This window comes from Camellia sinensis, chromosome 7 (genome assembly GCF_055761805.1).
Source record: "Camellia sinensis isolate YWXY chromosome 7, ASM5576180v1, whole genome shotgun sequence".
Classification (NCBI taxonomy): Eukaryota; Viridiplantae; Streptophyta; class Magnoliopsida; order Ericales; family Theaceae; genus Camellia; species Camellia sinensis.
The window spans coordinates 145,090,652-145,113,206 of record NC_138967.1 but is presented as its reverse complement, the minus strand read 5'-3'; the positions used below and the strand labels follow the sequence as shown (position 1 = coordinate 145,113,206).

The 22,555-nt window shown below is 29.3% G+C and overlaps 1 protein-coding gene across 3 annotated transcripts; it reads right to left on the bottom strand.

The window, feature by feature from the left end:
• Positions 1 to 13,668: 13,668 nt before the first annotated feature.
• On the bottom strand, positions 13,669 to 22,270 carry LOC114298389 (OBERON-like protein). 3 transcript variants are annotated; one of them, XM_028242954.2, is made up of 3 exons: positions 21,987 to 22,270; positions 17,605 to 18,766; positions 13,669 to 14,362 (listed from the first exon to the last, which is right to left on the bottom strand). In XM_028242954.2, the coding sequence occupies exons 2-3, from the start codon at positions 18,740 to 18,742 to the stop codon at positions 13,872 to 13,874; spliced, it is 1,629 nt and encodes a 542-aa protein (XP_028098755.1). In that variant the 5' UTR covers positions 18,743 to 18,766; positions 21,987 to 22,270; the 3' UTR covers positions 13,669 to 13,871. The 3 variants fall into 3 exon arrangements, with proteins under 3 accessions (XP_028098755.1, XP_082735648.1, XP_082735647.1); XM_082879522.1 differs by having other exon boundaries at positions 17,605 to 18,763; positions 21,987 to 22,232; XM_082879521.1 differs by having other exon boundaries at positions 17,605 to 18,805; positions 21,987 to 22,219.
• Between the last annotated feature and the right edge of the window lie 285 nt (positions 22,271 to 22,555).

The window sequence follows — 22,555 nt, the reverse complement described above, 5'->3', positions numbered from 1 at the left end:
AAATTTTTATGTTTAAAAAAATTGTTAGATTTTTTTGTAATTAAATACAATATTTGTAAGAAAAAAATAAAATAATTATAAATTTAATGTAATATTTTATTTTATTAATTATTTTAACTTTTATTCAGTCCTCTTAAATTTTAACCAAGAAAAAGTCAAAAATACCCTTGCCAAACGGGACTATTATTGATTAAAACCGTAAATTTCACAGCTTGTTTTTGTCTCTTTGAAAATAAAATTGGGCACTTGTCCCAATATAAATAGTGAGAAATAATGTTTTAGACCACCAAATAACTTTTCGACACGTTGACATGATCTAGTAGGTCCCACAGGACTTCTCTTCAACTGAACCGTACGGCGTCGCATCAGGGACACCCAATCAAGGGAGGACAGAGAGACAGACAGTAGCAGACGCTACGCGACAAAGTAGAAGGAACCGTAGATGTGTTGCCTACGGTTGTCCAGGTGGTCCTTAATTTAGGGGTTGGTTGTATTGTTTTAAATAAGTGTATTTTTTTACTTTTTATGAAATATAAGTTGAGTTTGTAGTGATGTGGTAGAGAAATGATATGATTTAAATAAGATGATGTGACTAGTAACTTTTTGACTTTTTTTTTAAGATGCCAAACTTAGCCTTACAACTATATCCCTAATCTTTTGTTGCATTTAAGTCTCGTCGGGGAAGTAATAGTTTTAGCCTAAAAATAAAAAATAAAAATATTAAAAAAAATTAAAAAGTTTATAACTTATACCAAAAAATTAAAGATTTATTTTTCTTTCTACTTTTTGTATATTTTTTTTTGTATAACATCAACAATTCGTTCCAAACATACAAATTTTTTTACTTTAGATTTTAGTCAAAAAATTTAAAAATTACTAAAATAGCATATTCCTAAACAAGGCCTCACTATCACTTCAATTCATTAGATTTTACCATTGATGTATTCTCTGATTGAGACAATTTATTTTATGAGACTGGCTTTCTTCCAGTCCCAGATTGAATTGGAAGGTATTGTTAGGTTTGTGAGGGTTTATCATAAGTTTCGTTTTGATAATTCAAATTGTTTAATGTGTAAAATTTTTCAAGTACTATATACTTGTAAAAAAAATTACATTAATCAAATATTGATAGTTATTTCATCGGATTAGATTTTTGTCAATCGTTTATTTTTTCACCGTCCATTGTTTTATACAAAACTTATTTGATCACAAAACTACCGATATCCGATCAACATGATTTTTTATAGGCATATAGTACTCAACGAGTTCTACACATTGAACGGTTTAGATTATCAAAACGGGACACGTGGTAGGCCCCCACAAGCCTAACAGTACTTTCTAGTCCAATCTGGGACTGTAGGAAAGCCAAGCCCTTATTTTATCTTTAATAATGTAACAAAAACTGATATAAAACAGTCTTAATACTCTCTTTTTTTTTTTTAATCTTTAATCTCTTTAATTTTACATTATTAAGAGTGAAATTGAAATGACAAAATTAAAAAGATGAATATTTTTTCAAATTTTAGGCTAAGTTTGGCATGTGCCCAAAAAATTAAAAAGTCAAAAAGTTATTCAAAAAGTTAAAAAATTATCACTATTCACTAAAAGTCAAAAAGTACGGCTGCACAATTTTCAATCTTAATTTTCTCCTACACACTAATTTATACAATTTTTTAATACACATTTTTTCATAAAAAGTCAAAAAGTTAACCCGAATAATCATATTTTTTCCTCAACTTTTTAGTCTAAAAATTCAAAAAGTACACTTATTTAGAACATCCCAAACAACCCCTTATAATAACTTTACACTTTCCTCTTTTATATTTGATAAATGAGGTGTTTTAGAAGATGGTTAAAAGTTGATTTTTTTACTTTTTTTTATTTTTTTATGTGAGAGATAATGTGATCAAAAATATATTAAAAGTTAACATTTAATTTTTTTTTAATGTGTTACCAAAACACCCCATAGTTAATTTACACTTTTATCATATATTTTTTTTTAACAAGGTTAAAGTTACTTAAACAAATGCAAATAGTGGGTACATACCAAAACAAAAAAAGATAATGTATCGTTTGGCAATGAGTGATTTTAGCTAAAACATTAAAAAGTCACTAAAAAATAAAAATGTCACTAAAAAATAAAAATGTTAATAACTTATATTAAAAAGTTAAAAATTTTCTTTTCTCTCTATTTTTTGTACATCTTTTTTGTAAAAAATTAAAAAGTCATCCTAAACATATTAGTTTTTTTACATTATATTTTAGCCAAAAAATTAAAAAATTATTAAAAAAAATATGTTCTCAAACGAGGCCTAAGTATACATTTTAATAGAAAATAGATAGTAATATTATTTTTTTTATTTATATGATTAACAAATGACTAATACAAAATGGCCTAGTCATAATGGGAGTTAAAATATTCAGAAAGACTAAGTACAAATATATTAAAAATTAATTTAGTGAAAATAAATATCAAAACTATATTTTTTAATTTTTAAAAATTGTACTCACATGAAAAAAAAAATGATTGTGTGTTTGGTTTAAGTTTTTTGGATTAAGTTTTTTGAGAACTAGATTTTTTATTTTTCATGTTTTTTTTTTTTGTTTTTAGTGAATATTTTTGAAATTTTAAGCAATTTTTTTTACTCTTTTAGAAGCACTTAGTTAGATGTATCTAAAAAGTAAAAAAAAATTGAAAAAATTAATAAATATATAAAAATATGGAAAATATATTGAATTCTCGTATTTTTTTATAATTTTGATATTTAGTGAATTTTTAAAAGATATTTTTCACAAAAATTATAATTTTTATGTGTATTTATGTTAGGTGTGTCTAAAAATTAAAAAAAAAAATTGCTTAAAATATTAAAAAAATTCAATAAAAACAAAAAAAAAATACAAAAAAATAAGAAAGTAGAATTTTCTGAAAAGTGTTTTTGGAAAGCTTTTTTTTTTAATTTTTTTATATTTTTTTCACCAAATTTGTTTTAATGTATTTTAAAAAATAAATTTTGAAAACAAAATTTCTTTCTTTTATTTAAATGAGTTGTATTGTATTTTTTAACCATACAATAATTGTTCTTCCTTTTATTTCAATGACTCGTATTATATTTTTCCACCACACAATCTCCATGAGAAAGTTCTACAAAATTGATTCGTCTTTTAAATTTTTTAAATTACCACTTACATTTTTAATATTTTGAACATTTTACTTCTTCCTTTTTTTTGTATAAAATATTTTAATTATTATTTAATTTATCAATTATTTCTTGTCGCATAATCAATTTATTTCAAAATAATAAGTAAACCCTACCACAATTAATCTGTCCTCATCTTAATACATCATTTTCTCCGTTCTCATTTTACTTAACGTGGCTTAGATCCATAAAACTTTACTAGTAATCGAATTAATAATTGTAGGAAATCACATATAGGACCAATCTATTTTATCAAGCAAAATTTTACAATTTTTAGCAATATATATATATATATCTAACATTCAGGCCAAAGAGATAAAATTGACTAATAAAGTTAAAAAGTCAATTTTTTACCAATTTCTCAAAACACTACATAGTAATGTCAAATTTTAACAGCTAAAATAACAACTGCATTAAAACTCTTCTTTTTGCCCAAATTGCTATATTAGAGCATCTGCATCATTCTTTTTACAATGACTTTGAAACTATTGTAGAGAGAAATAATTGTAAATATTAGTTCCATCAGCCTCTCTATACCCTTCATTCATTTTGTGAATGCTTCAGTTGAGGCACTGTTTATACGGTAATCAATTTTTTATTATATTTTCTGGAGCAAAATTGGGCCAAAAAGTTATGTTTGGTCGTCCCTCCAGATGTCCTGTGAGTGCTCTATAACAAAGAAGAAAAATGCTCAAATTTGGCCTAATCGGTCCACTGCCTGGTCGTCCGGCCGATCGACCGCCTCTCAGTGGATTTGACCCTCCTATCTTGCTGTTGCTCTGCTATTACTATAGTGTTGATCTGTTGCTATCTTCAGTCTTATTTATGTTTGCGTGTTCATAATATTTTAATGAAACAAAATTTTAAAATAGAGAGTTTAATGGAGTATGTAGGCTTTTTTTGGGTGAATAAGAGTGTGTAGGCTAGTTAAAATACAAAAGTAAATTTTATATTATAATTTGACTCACAATTTATTGAGACTAATCCGAATGCTCCTATAGCTAGCAAATGTTATAGCAACTGCATTGGAGTAGTTCTTATATTTTATGTTCGGTAGCTCTTACGTTTTATGTTCGGTGCAGTTGAGTGCTTAGCAGTTTAAGAACAGTAAAATTGTATGTTACTCTAATAACGCTCAATGATTATTTTCATTATGTTCAGTTCTTGGAGATGTTATGGCAACTGTATTAATGTAGCTCTTACATTTCATGTTCGACGCAGTTGAGCAGTCGAGTAAGACCACATGCTTCTTAGCAGTTTAAGAACAGTAAAATTGTGTACTACTCCATGTACAATATTTTTTTCATACAATTTGATGGATGGAGAAAGAGAATGAATAAAAAAGGAGTGTTGAGATTGATTTTGGATCCACTAGAGGTTTCTGTCATCTTCTTACTATAAACTTCATATTTTATAGCACTAGTGGACAATGGCTTGCTTTTAATATTTTTTAACAGTGTAAAAGGAATGAAAGATTATTTGCACTAATAACACTAGGATTTTATTTGTACTAATGTAAAAAAATGTTTATCAAGCTGATATTTTGATGGTTAACTCCAATTCATGATCTGTGTTTTTTAATCCTTGCTTCTTTTTTTTTTACTTTTTGTTGATTTCAGCCATATATATGGAGCGACATATTATTTTGGGGCTGGCTTCCCCACTCCGTGATCGGCTGAAGGGTACTGTTGTGTTTGTAAGAGTTCACTATAGATTCCGTTTCAATAATCTGAACTGTGCAATATGTATAACCCGTTAAGTACTATATGTCTATAAAAAATTAGTTTGATCGGATATCGATAGTTACGTGATCAAATCAATTTTACATATAAAAAAACAATAGACAGTAAAAAAATAAACGGTTGACAAAAATCTGATCCGATGAGATAGCTATCGATATCCGATCAACGTGATTTTTTACAATCATATAGTACTCGACGAGTTTTACACATTGAACAGTTTGGATTATCAAAACGGAACCCGTGGTGGGTCTCCACGGGCCCAATAGTATCCTCTAGTCCGATCACGAACTGGAGGGAAGCACAGCCCACTATTATTTTACACCTAATTAGATTAACAATAAAGGTTGAGACCCCCTTTGGGGGTCACCCCCTTCACCCCCTTTGCATTTGATTGGCTAGCTTTTTTTTTTTTTCTTTTTTTTTTTCTGATCTCCCAATCCCCAACCCCCACGTGTGTGTAGGGGTGGTGGGGGTGGGACTTTTGAAGGGGGATGAATCATTGTTGTTAGATTAATTATGAAGTGTTTCATTATTTTTCAAATATCGTTGACCTGCATTTGAAATTTTAATTTTTATCTGTTTTTATCATCTACATCCTTAAATTCCTTAAGTTTCATTTTTTTAAAAGTAAATTATACAAATAATCCCTGTAGTTTACACGATGTGTCAATTTGGTCCCTGTAGTTTTAATTTGCTCAATTTTGTCCCTTAATTTAATGGATTGTGTTATTTTAGTCTAATAAATAACGGTTGTTAAGTTAATGTAACGGAAGGTTAAACAATGTGTCAATTTGGTCCCTATACTTTACATGATGTGTCAATTTGGTTCATGTAGTTTCAATTTTCTCGATTTTGATAGAAACTAAATTGACACATTGTGAAAAATATAGGGACCAAATTGACACATTGTTTGACTTTTCAGTAAATTACTTAACAACTCTTATTTATTGGATTAAAATGACACAATCTGTTAAATTAAGGAGCAAAATCGAGCAAATTAAAATTACAGAGACTAAATTAACACATCGTGTAAACTATAAAAACTATTTTCATAATTTTCTCCTTTTTTAATAAACTGTTTAGTCATGCCTTCACGGGTATTTTAATTTAGTTTTAAAGTTGCAAATGTTGTGCTCAAATGGTCCCAATACTCTTTTGGTCAAAATTTTATAATAAAAATAAGGGTGTTTTGGTCTAAATATGAACAAAAAGTTAGACATAAATTTTGACCTCATTTGGGATCTATTAAAAAGGCTAATTTTTTTAGCTAAAAAATTAAAAAGTCAAAAATTATTTGTTACCAACTAAAAAAAGTCAATATTATATTAACTTTTCACTCACAATAAACAATTAATAATTATAATTTTTCAAACATATTTAGTTTTTTTCAAGCTATCTAAAAAAACCACGAAAAAATCTAATTCCAAACAAGACCTTAAATGAACAAAACATTAGTGATCATTTAAACACAAATTGAATATATTATGAACTAAATTAACCCAATTAAAATATTAAAACTCAAAATAAGTAAAATATAACCACGAAAAAAATCTAATTCCAAACGAGACCTTAAATGAACAAAACATTAGTGATTATTTAAACACAAATTGAATATATTATGAACTAAATTAACGCAATTAAAATATTAAAACTCAAAACGAGACTCTAAAGTAATCACATTCCTTGAAATGCTTCTCACATTGAGCTATGGGAGCCCTCATAGAACCATGTGACACAATTGTGGATCTTTCAACTTTCATAGATATTGATAACAAAAATGCTTATCAACTCTAAAGTTGGAGACTCTCTTGACTTTTAAAATGATGTGAATTAATTATATATTTTTATTTGTTTATTTTTTTATTTTTTCTTCTTAAACCAATCACAGGAGAGTGAAGGTTATGGGAATTATATTTTTTTTTGGAGTCTGTAGCATTATTGATATTGATAATTATATGTTATTTTTTTATTTTATATATATATATATATATATTATATTCTAACTTCTATTATCCAAAAGTTGTCGAAAAGCACTACAAATATATGGGCATCCACTTTATGAATAAAATAACAACAAAAATATTCATAGCCATCCCTTGAGAGAGTTCACTTGAAAGGTTAAGGGGGGTTTTAACTTTTGAGTACCCACCAAAATGAACATTTCACCCTTTTTCTCCAATTTTTTTAACTAAAGAAAACTCATTTGATAAGACGAGAATCTATCATGCTGATTTCCAAATCCACTTCAATTAGGTCGTGTGAACCAACTTATTCCAAGTGACCCATTATTCCATATTAAAATAAATAAATAAATAAAAATTAGATAGACTTTCATATCTTTATGCTTCTCCTGTTTTTATTGGAAAAATTAGTGAAAAGTTGATTTTTATGAGAGTATGCATAGTATTAGATTCAAGAATTGTTTGGTTTTCATTATATGGACATATGATTAATGAATTTGTTTAGTAAGAATGACAAATTATTGTATTAAAGGATTTTTTTATTTTTGTTTTTACCTCACTATTGTTGGACAGTACCACCTGTCGCTGAAGGTGACCAACGGGGTAGTGGTGGTGATATAAACAAATAGACAGATTAAATGGACAAACAGGTGACATGTGAATAAATAAATAGATGACATATATAGACAAATTGGTGACATGGTTAGATAAACAGATAAATAGAGATAATAGGGTCTATTGCTCCAAATGTTTCAAAATTGAATTTATGGCCCAAGTATCCGTTTTTATTTATCATTTCCGCTGTTTTTTTTTTCTTTTTTGATAACTTTTTTTTTTAATTAAGGATAATCAATTATCAGTATTATTAATTGGGTTATGCCAACGACAGTTCATAGGATTGTCATTTAGATAGAGATAATGCCAAAATAATTACAATTTTAATGTATTTTTAAAATAACTATCAACATTTTTACATATTTTTACACACTTTTCATATATTTTTATATAAATATAACATACAAGGAAACTACCATTTTCCTTATTTATTTGTTAATTTGTGTTGCTTTGTTGAATTTTGTCCACATTTTAATTTATATGTTGTGTTTTGGTGTGTGAAATCAATAATTATTTTTCATGCAACAACAATTACAGAGATGTTAATTATCGATCAAAAATGTCTTCACATAATCGAAGAAAAAAAGGTTTATTATCCATGAAAAAGTTTAGGGAAATAAATGGCAAATGGATGGTAATGGGAAGAAAAAGTCTAAAGTTTGGAATGCATTGCTGGAGTGACATATTTGTTTCCATCTTTTCTCACTCTTTCTCGAGAACCAAACATCTTGCAAACTATGGGGTTATGAGTGTGATAGACAATGACAGAGGCCACGTTACTTACATGTTAGTGGAGCATTTTCCAGACTCCATAGGAAAAATATCAGCAACAACTAGAAAGTAGTAGGTAGTATATGTTGACAAACAAACATATCAACATTGAGAGAGAAATTAAAGTTGGCATTTTACATTTTTTAGTGATCTTTTTAAATTTTTTTAGAAGTCAAAAAAATTAATGAGTTTAAGAAATTGTAAAAAAAAAAAAATGCTTTTTCTTGGCAAAAGAATTAACAAAACATCTGACTTTTTTAATAGTTCTTTGACATTTTGATTTATTTCAAGTCAAAAACATTTTTAGGAAGTCACTATTTGCAATAATAATCCATTTCGATGTTAGTTGGGAAAAGAAAAGGTAAGATTGTGATTTTTTATGTATGTAAGGATTTATTTTTATTTTTTTTAGCTTATGTTTGAGCTAAAAAAACTAAAATAAACTATTTCCCAAATAATAGTTAGAGAAATGATCGGCTATGTTTAGAGTTGCAAACGAGCCGAGCCGAACCAAACTTTCGAATATTCAAGCTCGTTTATTAAGAATTAGTCGAGCTCAAGCTAAGCTCTAATTGAGCTTCAAAAATCGAGCTCAAGCTTGGCTCGTCAAATATTTGTTGAATTCAAGCTCAGCTTGAGCTCGCTCGATTACATAAACGAGCCGAGTTCGAGTTCGAGCTCAAGCTTGAAAAAAGAAATAGATTTAAATTAATTAACTTATTAAGATTAAAAAAATACAAAATTATGAGTAAAATATATAATAATACTTATATTAATAATAAATTTCATCAATCAAATATGTAAATTTATACAAATACCAAACATAAATAAAAAATAAAGTAGATTATTAAAATTTTATTTAATAGATTATTAAAAATAAATATTTATTTATTTATTTTTATGTTCACGAGCCTTATCGAGCAGAGTTTAGGACTGCTTGAGCTCAGCTCGATTAATAAACAAGCTTAAAAATTGAGCTCAAGCTCGTTCATTTAGAAAGCAAGTCGAGCTCAAACGAGCTTTAAATGAGCTGAGTTTGAGCTGTTCATGAACAGCTCAATTTGTTTGCAACCTTAACCATGTTTAGTTTGATTTTGAAAATTTGTTTAAGAATTTCTTTTATAAAAAACTAAAAATTAATTTGGTAAAAAAAAATTTAAAAATCAAAAGCACTTATTATGCTGGGAGACTTACGTGTAAGTCTTACTATGTAGACTATTGTCCAATAGTCCTATAATAATTAATGGCATTTTTTATCATACACTATTAAAAAAAAGTCATTAATTGTTAATTTTCAATGACAATTTGAAAATTTTGTCACAAAAACTGTCATTAATTATAAGTTTTAGTGACAATTTAAAAATATCATCACAAAAGAAATTCACTAATTTTCAACTTTCAACAACAGTTTGAAAAATTCGTTACAAAAAAAGTCACTAATTGTAAGTTTTAGCGACAATTTATAAAAATTTTAACAAAAAAAAATCACTAATTATCAATTTTTAGCGACACATGTAAAAAATTATCACAAAAAATTATTTTTAGTGGCGATTGTATTAGGACTTATCTTCAATTATTAGATTTGATGGAAATTAAGTCCAACTATTAAGACTTATTGGTAATTCACCTTATTATTTTTTATATAATTTTATCTTTTTAGATAGTAGAAATAAATTTTAAAATTAAAAAATATATTTTTTATTTATCAAATTTCTATGTTTGTAAATGAAACCAATAAATGATAAGGCTTACATCTAGGACAACCAAACGTACTTGACTTTGCAAAATTATTCAGAGTCATACACAAACAACATCACATCTTAGAGGGCAACTAATCACTCAAACCCCTATTATGTAGTTCAGTAATGATTCATCTCACAAATTTAGGAGCATTAATAGATCACTAATGAGATAAAAATTTAAAAAAAAAAAAAACACAAGAGCAAAATATCCCATTATATGGGATCCACACCACTTTAAAACTATTAGTGCTCTTCTTTTTAGTGATTTCACTCATTTTGGTTATGTAGTTAAAGCATTTTTTATTTTGAAAATTTGCACATTGTTTATAGTTTATAAGATAAAAATAATTTAATGAGCTCATTTGATAATAGATTATTATAGTAAAAAAGATATTAAAAATATCAAAAATCCAAAAAAAAAAAAAAAAAGAAAGTCAAAAAATTCTTCCCATTATTTTATTTTTTTTAAAATGCTTGAAACACTTAATTTATTATCTCTAAAAATCACTCCTAATGATGTGTTTGAGAAGTATCCAATTTTGATTTGTCAAACATACCATCACGTGAAATCTAACCTCAATGCCACATCATTAGGAGAATGTAGCATTGTTAATTTATTTTTGACACTTCTTTTTAGTAAAAAGTTAAAAAATCATTTCCAAACATTTCAATTTTGTTTCATCTCATATTGTAATAAAAAAATTAATTTCCAAACGAACCCTAAATTTAAACATCTACTTACTTTTATAATAGGTCATTAACTTTTGATTTGCCATAATTTTAATCAAAACGAATTACGTATATTTTTTTAACAATGAAATCTGAATACCCAAATCTGTATATTTGTTTCAGATGAGCATAATTAAATAAATTCTTAATTCAGATTTGTTGCAGTATCATCTATAGTTTAATAAAAGATTAATATATAAAAGATTATCCTTAATCTTTGATTTTGTCAAAACACACATCAACAAACCTATAATAGGATTGTGATCATTCTTAGGCCAAGAATGTTGATCTTTTCAACTGTTTGGACTATCAAAAAGGATTTGATATATTCTGTTCTTTTGTCACTTACAATGTTGGCAAATGTGTAATTCCAATTAAGGTCATGTAAGTTGATGGTAATCTAGTAATAATATTAAAAAATTACATTTTTTATACTTAACTGTCTCTGACTTGCTTTATATTAGATTAAACTTTAATTATTAAGAAGATTACATAACAACTGTCAAACTAGTGGTTTAAGAATATTTTGAATAGATTATGATCAAACCTAATTATTTGATTAATGACAGACAACATGGGTAAGTAATGCACATGTTAAGTCATAGAATTTGGCATGTTTCCTTTGGTGTGTCCTTCCAACCATCAAGAATTATTAAATATTACTTTCTAGGGTTAATTACATTTTTTATTTTCAAAATATGAATTTTATGTTATTTTAGTTTTTAATATTTAAATTGTATTAATTTGTTTAGAATATATAAATATGTTTTAATTTGGTCCCTAATATTTAAATTGTGTTAATATGATTCTCAGGTCTTGTTTAGAAATATCATTTTTTAGTCTAAAATTCAAAGTCACTAAAAAAATCAAAAAACTAATAACAAATACCAAAAAATCAAAGATTCTTTTTTCTCTCTACTTTTGGCACATCTTTTTGTAAAAAATAAAAAAGTCATCCCAAATATACTATTTTTTTTTACATCATATTTTACCCAAAAAGCCAAAAAGTTAATAAAAAAAATGTTTCTAAACGAGGTCTCAATATATATTTTTAAACATTAGAGAACTAAAAAACACTTCTCATATATTGAGAACTAAATTGACATAATTTAAATATTAAAAACTAAAATGACACAAAACTTATATTTTAGAAATCAAAATTATATTATCCCTACTTTTTATTGCAATATAAAAAGAGCTAGAAAGTTGAAATTGTTCAAGGCTTGGCCTATAGCTTGCATGTGGATCAATTAGGGCATTTTTTTTTTTTCCTGTTTTCCAAAATTTAATAATGAAAAGTTTAAAAATCACTTATTATTTTCTTGTCATTTTTATTTTTGTGCAAATTTTTTTTAAATTAAAAAGACAAGTAAATTTTTTTTAAAAAAAAAAAAAAAAAAAAAAAAAAAAACAACAACAACAACAACAAAAAGGTGTTTTCACAATTTTTTCATTTTTTCAGTAATGTACAAACTGCCCCATTATACTCTCAAATCATATTTAGGGGTGTAATCTAGGTGGGCTTACTCAAGTCTAACCCAAAAAAATTGAAGACTTTCATCGTATAATTTTCATTTGGTTCGAGCTTGGACTATTTTGTCAGTCCGAATTAAATTCGGACAATCAAAAAATATTTAAGTAAATTTCATTTTTCAATATATCCTATTAAATTATTTAAATTTATAATTTATTCTCAATACATCTTTTTTTTTTTCCTTCTCAAATTACCCTTTTGAGATACACCCAAATAAAACAAATTAAAAAATTCAAATTACTTTTGAAAAATCTTTTTTTTGTTCACATACATACCAGAAACACGACCAAGAAACCCGGCATGGGCAACAGTGGCACCAACAAAGGAGAATTACGAAAGAGGACGGCGAAGGAGAAGAAGAGAGTGAACTTCGCATTCGGACTTCGAAAACTGAACAAAGTGAATTTGTTCGGTTCTAAAAGTCCAAAAAAGTCCAAACAATAATGACAAAAAACATACTCAATATTCGCTTTTATGTATAAAAAATAAAATAAAAAAACAGAAATCAATAATTTTATTTTGATATTTATGTGAATACTTACCTCATCTTTAATGGGTTGCTTCAAAAAACTATTTTAATTATTACTCTCATCCATGGTTTGATTTTGTTCAAAATTTCTTCTATTTGCAAGTGACAATATAATAAAAAAACAATGATGTTGAGGATAATGGTTAATTTTGGTAGAATGAATTTGAGTTTTAAAGTGAGCAAGAAGGAGAAAAGAAAATAATTGAAACTTCAGCAAAAAGAAAAAAGATATTTGAATAGGAAGAATAGGTATAATTAATTAAGGTGTACCATGAGAAAAAAATAATATTTTATTTTAATGTTTAATATATTTGGTCATTAATAAATTTTAATTAAAATTTTAAAATTTAATTTTGACATACTAAGAAAATTTTTGAGTTCAAATAGAAGGGTCCAAAATTTGGGCAGGAATTTTCAGACTTGAGCAACCTCAATAATCTAAATTTTATTTTTTTAATATATATAATAAACATGAAATGTTATAAACTGTAAATTATTTTAGCATCGTGTGAATTAAATTATATTGTAATATAATATATTCTATTGTTTGGTATATATTACTCAAACTAATTTTCTTAATATAGTTTGAGTTTGTATTTTTTGAGATATTTTTTCTTTTTAATTTTTAAAATGGACAATACATTAGTTTAGTTTAGAACCAAAAATAATTTTTAAGTTAGGATCAAAAGTTGGACTTAGACTCAAGCTTGAGTAAATCCCTAAAAATTTCCGGACTCAGCTTGAACCCACTCGAGTTGCAACCCCACCCATATTATCCTTGCAGGCAAGTAAATAGCTCAATAAGCAAGTATATAATCAAAAGCTCGATACAAGCTCGATTCATGAAGTGTGGGTAAGAAAATAGCTTCATACTAATATGACTTTGTTCAGCAACAGAGTATATGTATATTATTAATCACACAGTTCAACTAAAACCAAATATAAACCAGTATGCATATTCTGCCTTTGGGAAGACACTGTAGACGTTTTAAAGTGATTCTCGGATTTCGTTAAAAAAACAGTACCTGAAAGGGTCTCCTACACCATTATTTCACGATGGGCGTGAACTCTCCTGTAGCTTCATCTTCTCAAAAAGGTACTGCTTCTCAGCTTCTGCCTCGCTCAACCTGCGTTTCAGGTACTTGCTAGCATAATCTTCCTCAGATTTCCCTGACTTTGCAAGAGCAATCCTCTGTAGCCCGTCAGCTTCCCGTCTAGCCTCATCAGCCTTGAGCTGAAACATATCAGCCTCGGCCTGTTTAAGCCTCACAATGCTCTCCAACTCATCTATCTGCATTTTCTTTCGTTGCCTCTCCATCTTTAATTCTGCAACTTCCCTGGCCTTCCCCTCGAGCTCACGTTCACAAGCCTCCAGAGCTTGGCGTGCTTTCTTGAACATCCTCATTTTCTCATCAGCTACGATTTCCATTTTCTTTACTGCCTCTTGCACTACCTCAGCAATTCGGTTACATGCCTCCTGTGGGGCTATTGTGCATCCACCTTCCCCAGAATCTGGGCTCTTTGATGAGTCCATCTCAAGCTCTTCAGACAATTTATTACATGATAAGAACAAGAGAAACGAGAAGAAAAAATAAGTAATCAAATGCAACACCTAATCTTAAATTCAAAAGACAATTTATTAAGTTTAAACAAGTGGTCTTCTACTAGGGTTATCATCTAAATCTAATTCTAACGGCATTTTCAACATTAAAACTGGCACAAAGATTTTCAACAAGATAATAACCTGATTGAGACCCCACGGAACTTTAATCTAAGACACAAGAATACATCAATACAATCTGATACAGGGTGAATAAGACTAGAATAAAGTGAGGTAAAACAGATCAAACCACAAAAGAATATATATATATATATCCAGTCCAATACAGCAACTATTGCAGGAAATAAGAAGGCTATGCCAATCAGCACAAGCTAAAAAGTATTAGCTTGTTATGATCCACCTATCTGATCTTCATTCACATAGAAACCAGGTTTCCATTTATTGAGTATAAAAAAATACAACTTTTGTAAAGAAATTTGGTAGTTTGGGATAATCTAAATAAGTGCACTTTTTGACTTTTTACGAAAAAATGTACAGAAAAGTAGAGAGATGATGTGATGGAAAAAAGATAAAAAGTGTGTACTTATTAGTACACCCCAAAGAGAAGAAATTTTCCAATGACAAAATAAAAGTCAAATGATTAGTGAAACAGATAAAGAAATTCATTTACAATAACAACCAACCACGTAAAATAAAATGATTCAGAAAAAATATTTATTAGATTTGGCAGGCTAATGCAGATTGCTATATGTTAAACAAACAGCGCTTCTACATTACAAACCTGGTCAACAATCCTCAATGAAGAGGCAATATTAATGCGAACACATCAGAAATTGTAATATTCTAAAAAACCAAAAGGGAACAAAGACTGAAAATTTTCTTTGCCAACTAAATTTTTTAAAATTTATTTTTAATGTAGAGAATTGGAAATTCAAATATGCTGAAGATATACATGAAATTGAAAAACAGCACTAAACAATAATGTCCTTGAGTTCAGTAGCACAAACACGTCATATAACACGACATGAACATGCCGACACGTCGATTTACAAAAAAAATGTATGAAACATCTTAGAACATGTTAAAATTTTATATTTTTACAACTGTATCATATGTCATAAATATGATTAATATATTCGAAGAGAATGAAAAATATGTAACATAATACTAAATATATTAAAAAATTATACAATCCATAACTAAAACATCAATTTATCATTCATCTAACAATCACATTCTAAAGAATACAGAAAAGTCATAGGATATTATAATACATATGGTGTATTAATCGTATAAATATTTTAAAACATATTTAAAGTGCTCAAGTTGTTTTCTGAAAGAATGCAAAGCACTATTATTATGAAGGGATTCGTTATAGGGGAAATTGCAAATCAGTGGAGCAATGAAAAAGTAATTGCACTATAGATGGAATTTTTTGTGGTGCAACTCTAACACACAGGATGGGCTTGCACCATGCACACAGAAAACTTGCACCACCATGAAAATGAAAATATTTTTTCACTCTTGAATGCAAATTTCCCTTGATTAAATAGGTCTTGTTCGGAGATTCAAGAAGTGTCACCAAAGTGTCCTCAAAGTGTTGGTAAAGTGTCCAATACTATGAATTTGATTTTCTAATTAAGACACGTTGAAGAAATGTCAGACACACTTTAGTAGTGTCCGAAGAGCGTAGATGTCCGACACGGGTGTCAGAGATGACACGCTTCCTCTGCGGAGTATCTCTGCTTCCTAGCCTGCACAGGTTGGCTGAGTGGGAACCAAATACAGATTTTTCACATGCATAGGGCTAAAAGTCCAACCTTTTTTTAGTTCATTACCTGCACCATATAAACTAAGCATTGAACTAAATTTTTCACTGGTTGAAGTTAGCCTTCCAGAGAAACTTACATGCTATCTCGTTTTTTTGATGGAAGACACCTATAAAGACTGGTAGGTCAAGCTGTCTGCACACGGAAACCTGTGCATCACTAATAGTATTTTGAATACATACGTTCATACTGCATTGCTATGATGCAAATCTAATTTTATAATTTGTTAAATTCAGGCAGCGAAACACCAGTTCCCTCTATTTTTTTCACCTTCTGAATGTTCATGATATAATTCATAGACTCAACCTATGCTATAGGAATAACCAACTAGTGGCCACCATGACTCTTCTAAGGGTTTAGTGTCAATGACGAGGTCATGGGTTCAATTCTTCCTAAGTGAGAGTTGAATTATTTGGCGAGCACTTAGTATTCTGCATGGGTGGGAAGGCTAACTCTTATAGGTGTTAATCTAATAACTAACAACTGACTTTTGCCGATCAAAAAACCAAAAAAAAACAAAAACCTCCGCTAGAAGAATCTAGAAGACAATAAGTATAGGCCTGTCAGTGGACCGGATTCAGGCCGGATTTGGCAAAATCTGATCCGAATCCGATAAGTCATCCAAACCCAAATCTGATTTATCCGACAATCCGATTATTATTATTATTTTATTTTTTTTATTTTTATTTTTTTTTGTCCAACAAGAGAAGGTGAGAAAGGATTAATCAAATAAAAAAGCAGAATCAGAAGAGAATGTTTGAAAAAAATAAAAATAAAATAAAATATAAAAGAATAAGAAAGTTGGTGAGAAATAATCTATTTTTTTGCATGATCACAAGCTGTTGTGAAATTCAAGCATTAAGAGAGGGGGGGGGGGGGGGGTGTGAACAGAACGGATCAGTTCAGGTCAGATTTTTAATCAGATTTATTGAAGCAACCTGTTAATAATCGGATTAGTTGGGTTTGGGCTTAGTCGGATTATCAGATCGGGTTTTCCTTAATGGATCCGGATCGGATCATATTCAGGTAAAATCCGATCCGTTGACAGTATTAATTGATAAAGCATCTAAGCAGAAAAATATTCAAAGTTTCAAACAATTGAACTTGGACTATGTAAGGCAGAGAATATTGATATCTTTTTCCTAAAAACAACTATGGACATTCAATGCAATGGAGTAAGATGCCAGAAAATAGGTATTTTTTTTAATAAACAATGTATTTCAATTAAGAGAATGGCCCCTAGGGCTTTCTCTTCTTTTCTTTTTTTCCCCTTATGTTAGCTACCTTTCAACCAAGCCATTCAGCAAATTTCACTCATAATATAAAAACAAATAAAAATTAAAAAAGGTTTTAAACCAGAAGATATGATTGAAGATGTCTGGTATAAAATATACCTTGAAAGAATAATAATATAACTTGGCATGCAATAGACTCTCGAGCTCCATCCTTCAATTTTTCAATAAGCTCCTCACACTTCCATGAAAGTTTCCTCCCTCTAGTGTCCTCGCTCCCCTGAAAGATCCTATTCACAAAATCAAGTTCCCTTATGAGCGCCTCTCGGTCCCATGTTGGTGCACAGTGCTGGAATACATCTTTAACCCAGCCAAAGAGCTCAGATGTCCTCTTGCAGGCCCAGCACCTGAAAAGCATCTCAGCTGAAGCAGCTCCAATGTTAATAGATGGGCCCATGCAAATTTGCCTCTCTCGAATCGCACAATCAGTATGAGTCCAATGAGAACACAAATCACAACCAATCCAACGGCATGTATTCACTTCAAAATCAAACTTGTTACAGATCACGCACATGCAAAGATTACAGAAACCTTTTCTATTGGTGCATATTTCACAGGTACAGTCATCTGCTGGAAGCTGGTTTTGACATGCTATATTTCTACATTGCTTGTACACGAAAACCTCAATCAGGGAAGTCTGAGAGAGACTAATAGTTGGATGTAGAAAAGCCTGAATTCCCGTGTTTATGGCAACAAGAATTTCGAGCTGAACTCGATGAGCTCTAATCAATGTTTTAGCAGTCAAATCAGACCTACTTTTTACAAGGTTCTGCAAAATCAAGAATTCATCTCTATGCTGAGAACCGCCACTGCCTTCAAGAATTAATCGAAGCCTGCCCTTTAAGTCATCTAGAAGCTTTTCAGGAAGCTGATGCATCTTTTCAGAAATTAGATCAACTCTTTCTCTTGCTATGTCCTGAAGAGAAATGTTATCTGAATGAGAAAACCGACGAGTGACTGACGAATCGGGAAGATCATTCTCTGCTCTCTCGTTCTCTAGCTTTTTTGCCATAATAACATCGGCAATGGGCCAGGTTTCTCGTGAACTGGCACTCTCAGCAGGGGATTCCCGAACCTGATTGTAATTTGATCTGGGTTCTTGAAGATCAGGTGATCCACGAGCTTCTGAAGATGCTAGGAATAGGGATGTATGTAATCCACTGGTTCGTGGTAGCTGACGTGGAGGCAGCATATTTGGTGAAGGTTGGTGATGGATGTTTGATCCAGATGACGTTCCCATCAAGTAATGTAACGTGTTTTCCTACTGTGATGAAACAAGTTCACTCATTGCTATCATCCAATGCTAGATAAAAACATCATAAATTATTTTACTTTTGAAGAGGAAAAGGAACAAATCGATGCAACATTTGAGATAACTTTAATAAAAGCAAAACAAAACAAAACAAAAATACAAGGGGGGTTTCAAAAACAGCTAACTGAGAGAGTCTTAGAGAAGGTGCAATTGCAATTTTTGTGGCATAACAACCAACAACTATGTCTCTATTACGAGGTCAAAACATCCTAGGTTCATGTAGCCACCACCATTGGCCCCAAATTTAGCAAGCTCCTTCAGTTCGAGTTCTTGTAAGTTGTAATTAAAATAAATTTTAAAATCCTTTCCCTTCATGTAACGATATTTCTTCTAGTAATTAACTGAACTAACATGATAAACATTCCCAAGTTTCATTGCAACATTCATTTCAAAATTTCGGACCCATTCTCCCCAAAACAAACAAAGCAATTTGAAAAGAAGATTAAATAATATTATTCAGAACACAAAGCATTAAAAAAAAATAATAAGAAATTAAATACAAAAAAAATATAACAATCCATATCTCCGAAAAGAAGCATTTGAATAGGAAATGACTTTTGGGGGTAAAATATTCTCTTTTCTTCACAATTTTTTATTTTATTTTATTGGCATTAGGGTGTCTGGATCAAAACCCGACTAATTCCCAAAGGTGCACAGGCCCTTAGCAAAAAGTTTCATAAAGCTCGTGAACTAGAGAATCAATAATACAAATTTCGAAGTCATAAACAATAAAATGAAAAATCTTTCAGGGTGGTGGCATGTGCCTTTGAGGGTGTTCACCAGAACACCTTGAATTTCATTTTATTTTTTCATACATGCAATGTAAGCATGTTTGATTTGTCATTTTTTACACCTGAAAAAAAAAAAAAACAAACAAACAAAAAAACCCTAGACTACTTTTATTATCATTTGTCACCCTTAGAAAAAAATATTAAACAGCTTGTACTAATTGGATTGCCACTTGTCACCCCTTGAAAAAAAAATCGTAGTCCTTAATTGTTGATCTGAGCCCACTCTACAAAATTTTGAACAATCTTTGAGTTCACTTAGGCTCCGTTTCTTTTAACATAAAATGTTTTTCTCAAAAATATTTTATTCATTTTTTGTTGTTTGGTTGAACAAAAAGTAAGTAAAACATTTTTTAAAGAAAATATTTTTACATCATTTTCTCAAAAATGACTCACCTTTAAAAATTTCGCAAGTCAATTTTTACAAATTAGCTATCACTCACTACCTTTTCAACACATTTAGTCTTTTCAAATAAGTAGGTGACAAAAAACTCATAAATGACACTTCATTGAAATTTCAAGGATTTTGGGAGGGATTTGGAAAATCCTTGAACCAAACACAGCCTTAGGCAATAAAATATTTTTGTTTCAAGTGTCCCAGTCAACCAAACGCTGAAAAATAAAGATAAAAACAAAAACATTTTTTTTTTTTTTGTAAAATCAATTCACAAGAAAAATATTTTTTAATGTAAATTTACGTCGAAACAAAAGTAGACTATATAGAGGAAAAAAAAAATTTAAATTGCTTTCAAACAATAATAAATGTCTACTCAACAAAAGTATATATATATAGGAGCCGCCTTTGCATTTAAACAAAGAATAAAAATTGAGAGTTCTGAACGAGAGAGGTCTAGTGATGTGGCAAGAAGTAGGACTCATGATGTGTGTACCTATAATTTTTTTTTTTTTTTTCTCTAGACCAAAGTTTTAAAAGCGGCCGCAACCGTTACGTAACGGTTGTGGTGGTTACCGCCACCCATTACGGCTGCTTTTGCAATGTGATTGAGATTCACAGGTATGTCGGCCGTAGCGGCTGCCGTAGCGGTTGTAACGGTGCCGTAACAGCCTGTTACACACCGTTACGTAACGGTTCCGAACTGCTTCTTTCTAAAAAAACACAAAAAATAAAAAAAATAAAAACTAAAAATAGAGGAAGAGGGATAGAAGATAAAGAGAAAAGATGGAGGACCAAGAGATAGAGAGAGAGAGAGAGAAGAAGAAAGATAAAGAACATGTTATTGATTTGTTGAAGTTGTAAGACCTATGCTATTCTATTCAACAGCTATCATTCAACTATTTTGTTTGTGTGTGTCTATCTATATATTGTTTGAAAATAATAATAATAATAAGTGTGGCCATTATGTATTTAACTTGGTTAAAATATGTATATATATATATATATATATATATATATATTTAGGCTCTTATTTATTCTATTACTTTTGTCATTATTTATCTTATATATAATAATTAGTGATTGATTTTTTGTATAATATAAAGTCATTAAATTATTAAAATAAAATATAAAAAACTCAGTTTAGAGTGATTTAAAAATATGAAATATATTGGATCATACATAAAATTTACAAAAAATAATCAATATTTATTTTAAACCCAGTAAATATGATCATGAAGAAAAAATATGCATATCGGTAAATTTTTTTCAAATTGTGCGAAAAATAAATAAAATTCACAGTTCCAGTTACCGCAACCATTACGCTACGGCCTTTACACCCCGCAACCGCGCCACCGCCACCATTACGACGACCGCAACCGCTTTTCAGAAGTAGACACATCACTAGAGCCCTCTGATTAGGCTCTCTACCATTGTTGTTAAACAAAAACATCATGTCAACGCAGTACTAACAAAAACTTCATTTCACAAGATCAATGATACATGCCAATTTTATTGCAACCATGAATCTTAATTCTGAACTACATCAGCTGATATAAAACATCTTCAGATCCTCAAAAAAAAAAATTAATTAAATAAATAAAATTAAAATTGAGAGAGAAATAGAGAGTTTGACCAACACAATATCATCACTGGATCACAGAAATATAGATTTATTCACTCAGTGATCAATCACAAACCAGATACTGCTCCGTTTGGTTAAGGAGAATACAGAAACAGAAAAACCCTTCAGCTTAAACACCCTCATCTTTTTCTTTTTTTCCCCTCTAGGGACGAAACAAATGCCAAAAACTCAACCTAAATTAACTTTTCAAATTAATAGCCGGCTCTTTTTCATTTTCAGAACAACACAAAATCTTCTTTCTATTCCCTTCACTTTCTCAACAACCAAACAGAATACACACACACACACACACACATATATATATATATATATATAGAGAGAGAGAGAGAGAGAGAAATTAGTTACCAGGTGAGGCAAAATAGAAGAAATAGGGTGAAGTGAGCGATTGAAGTAGAGTTTGATCAAAAATTAAGATCTGATTTCGATAGTTGAAAGTGATTTTGTGTTGTTTCCATTTTCGCTCTCAGACCAAAGTCTGAATCTTTCGCCGCCCTGACGATTGACAATAGACCCAAACAACCCACCGCACCCCGCTGTTTAGGGGGTTGACCTGTTGTGCTTTTTCTTTTTTCTTTTTTTTGATTAAATTACACTTGCCCCCTTTTAAAAAATTTTTTAAAAATACAATTAATTACATAAATTTAATATAATGCACTTATCACTTAATTCCTTTTTCATTAACATTTTTTTAATGTATGAATAAAAAAATAATATTATCATATTTTCCACATTTAAATATATTGGCTTGACACTATTTACATTATTTTCACTTTTTTTATATTTACTAAAATATATATAATTGACTTTAATTTTTATTTAGATACGTATATATAATATTTGAATTAGCCTCCTTTTGGCAAGTTGATTTATGAGTTTTTTTGACTATTTTAGTCATAAAAGACAAAATAAGCTAT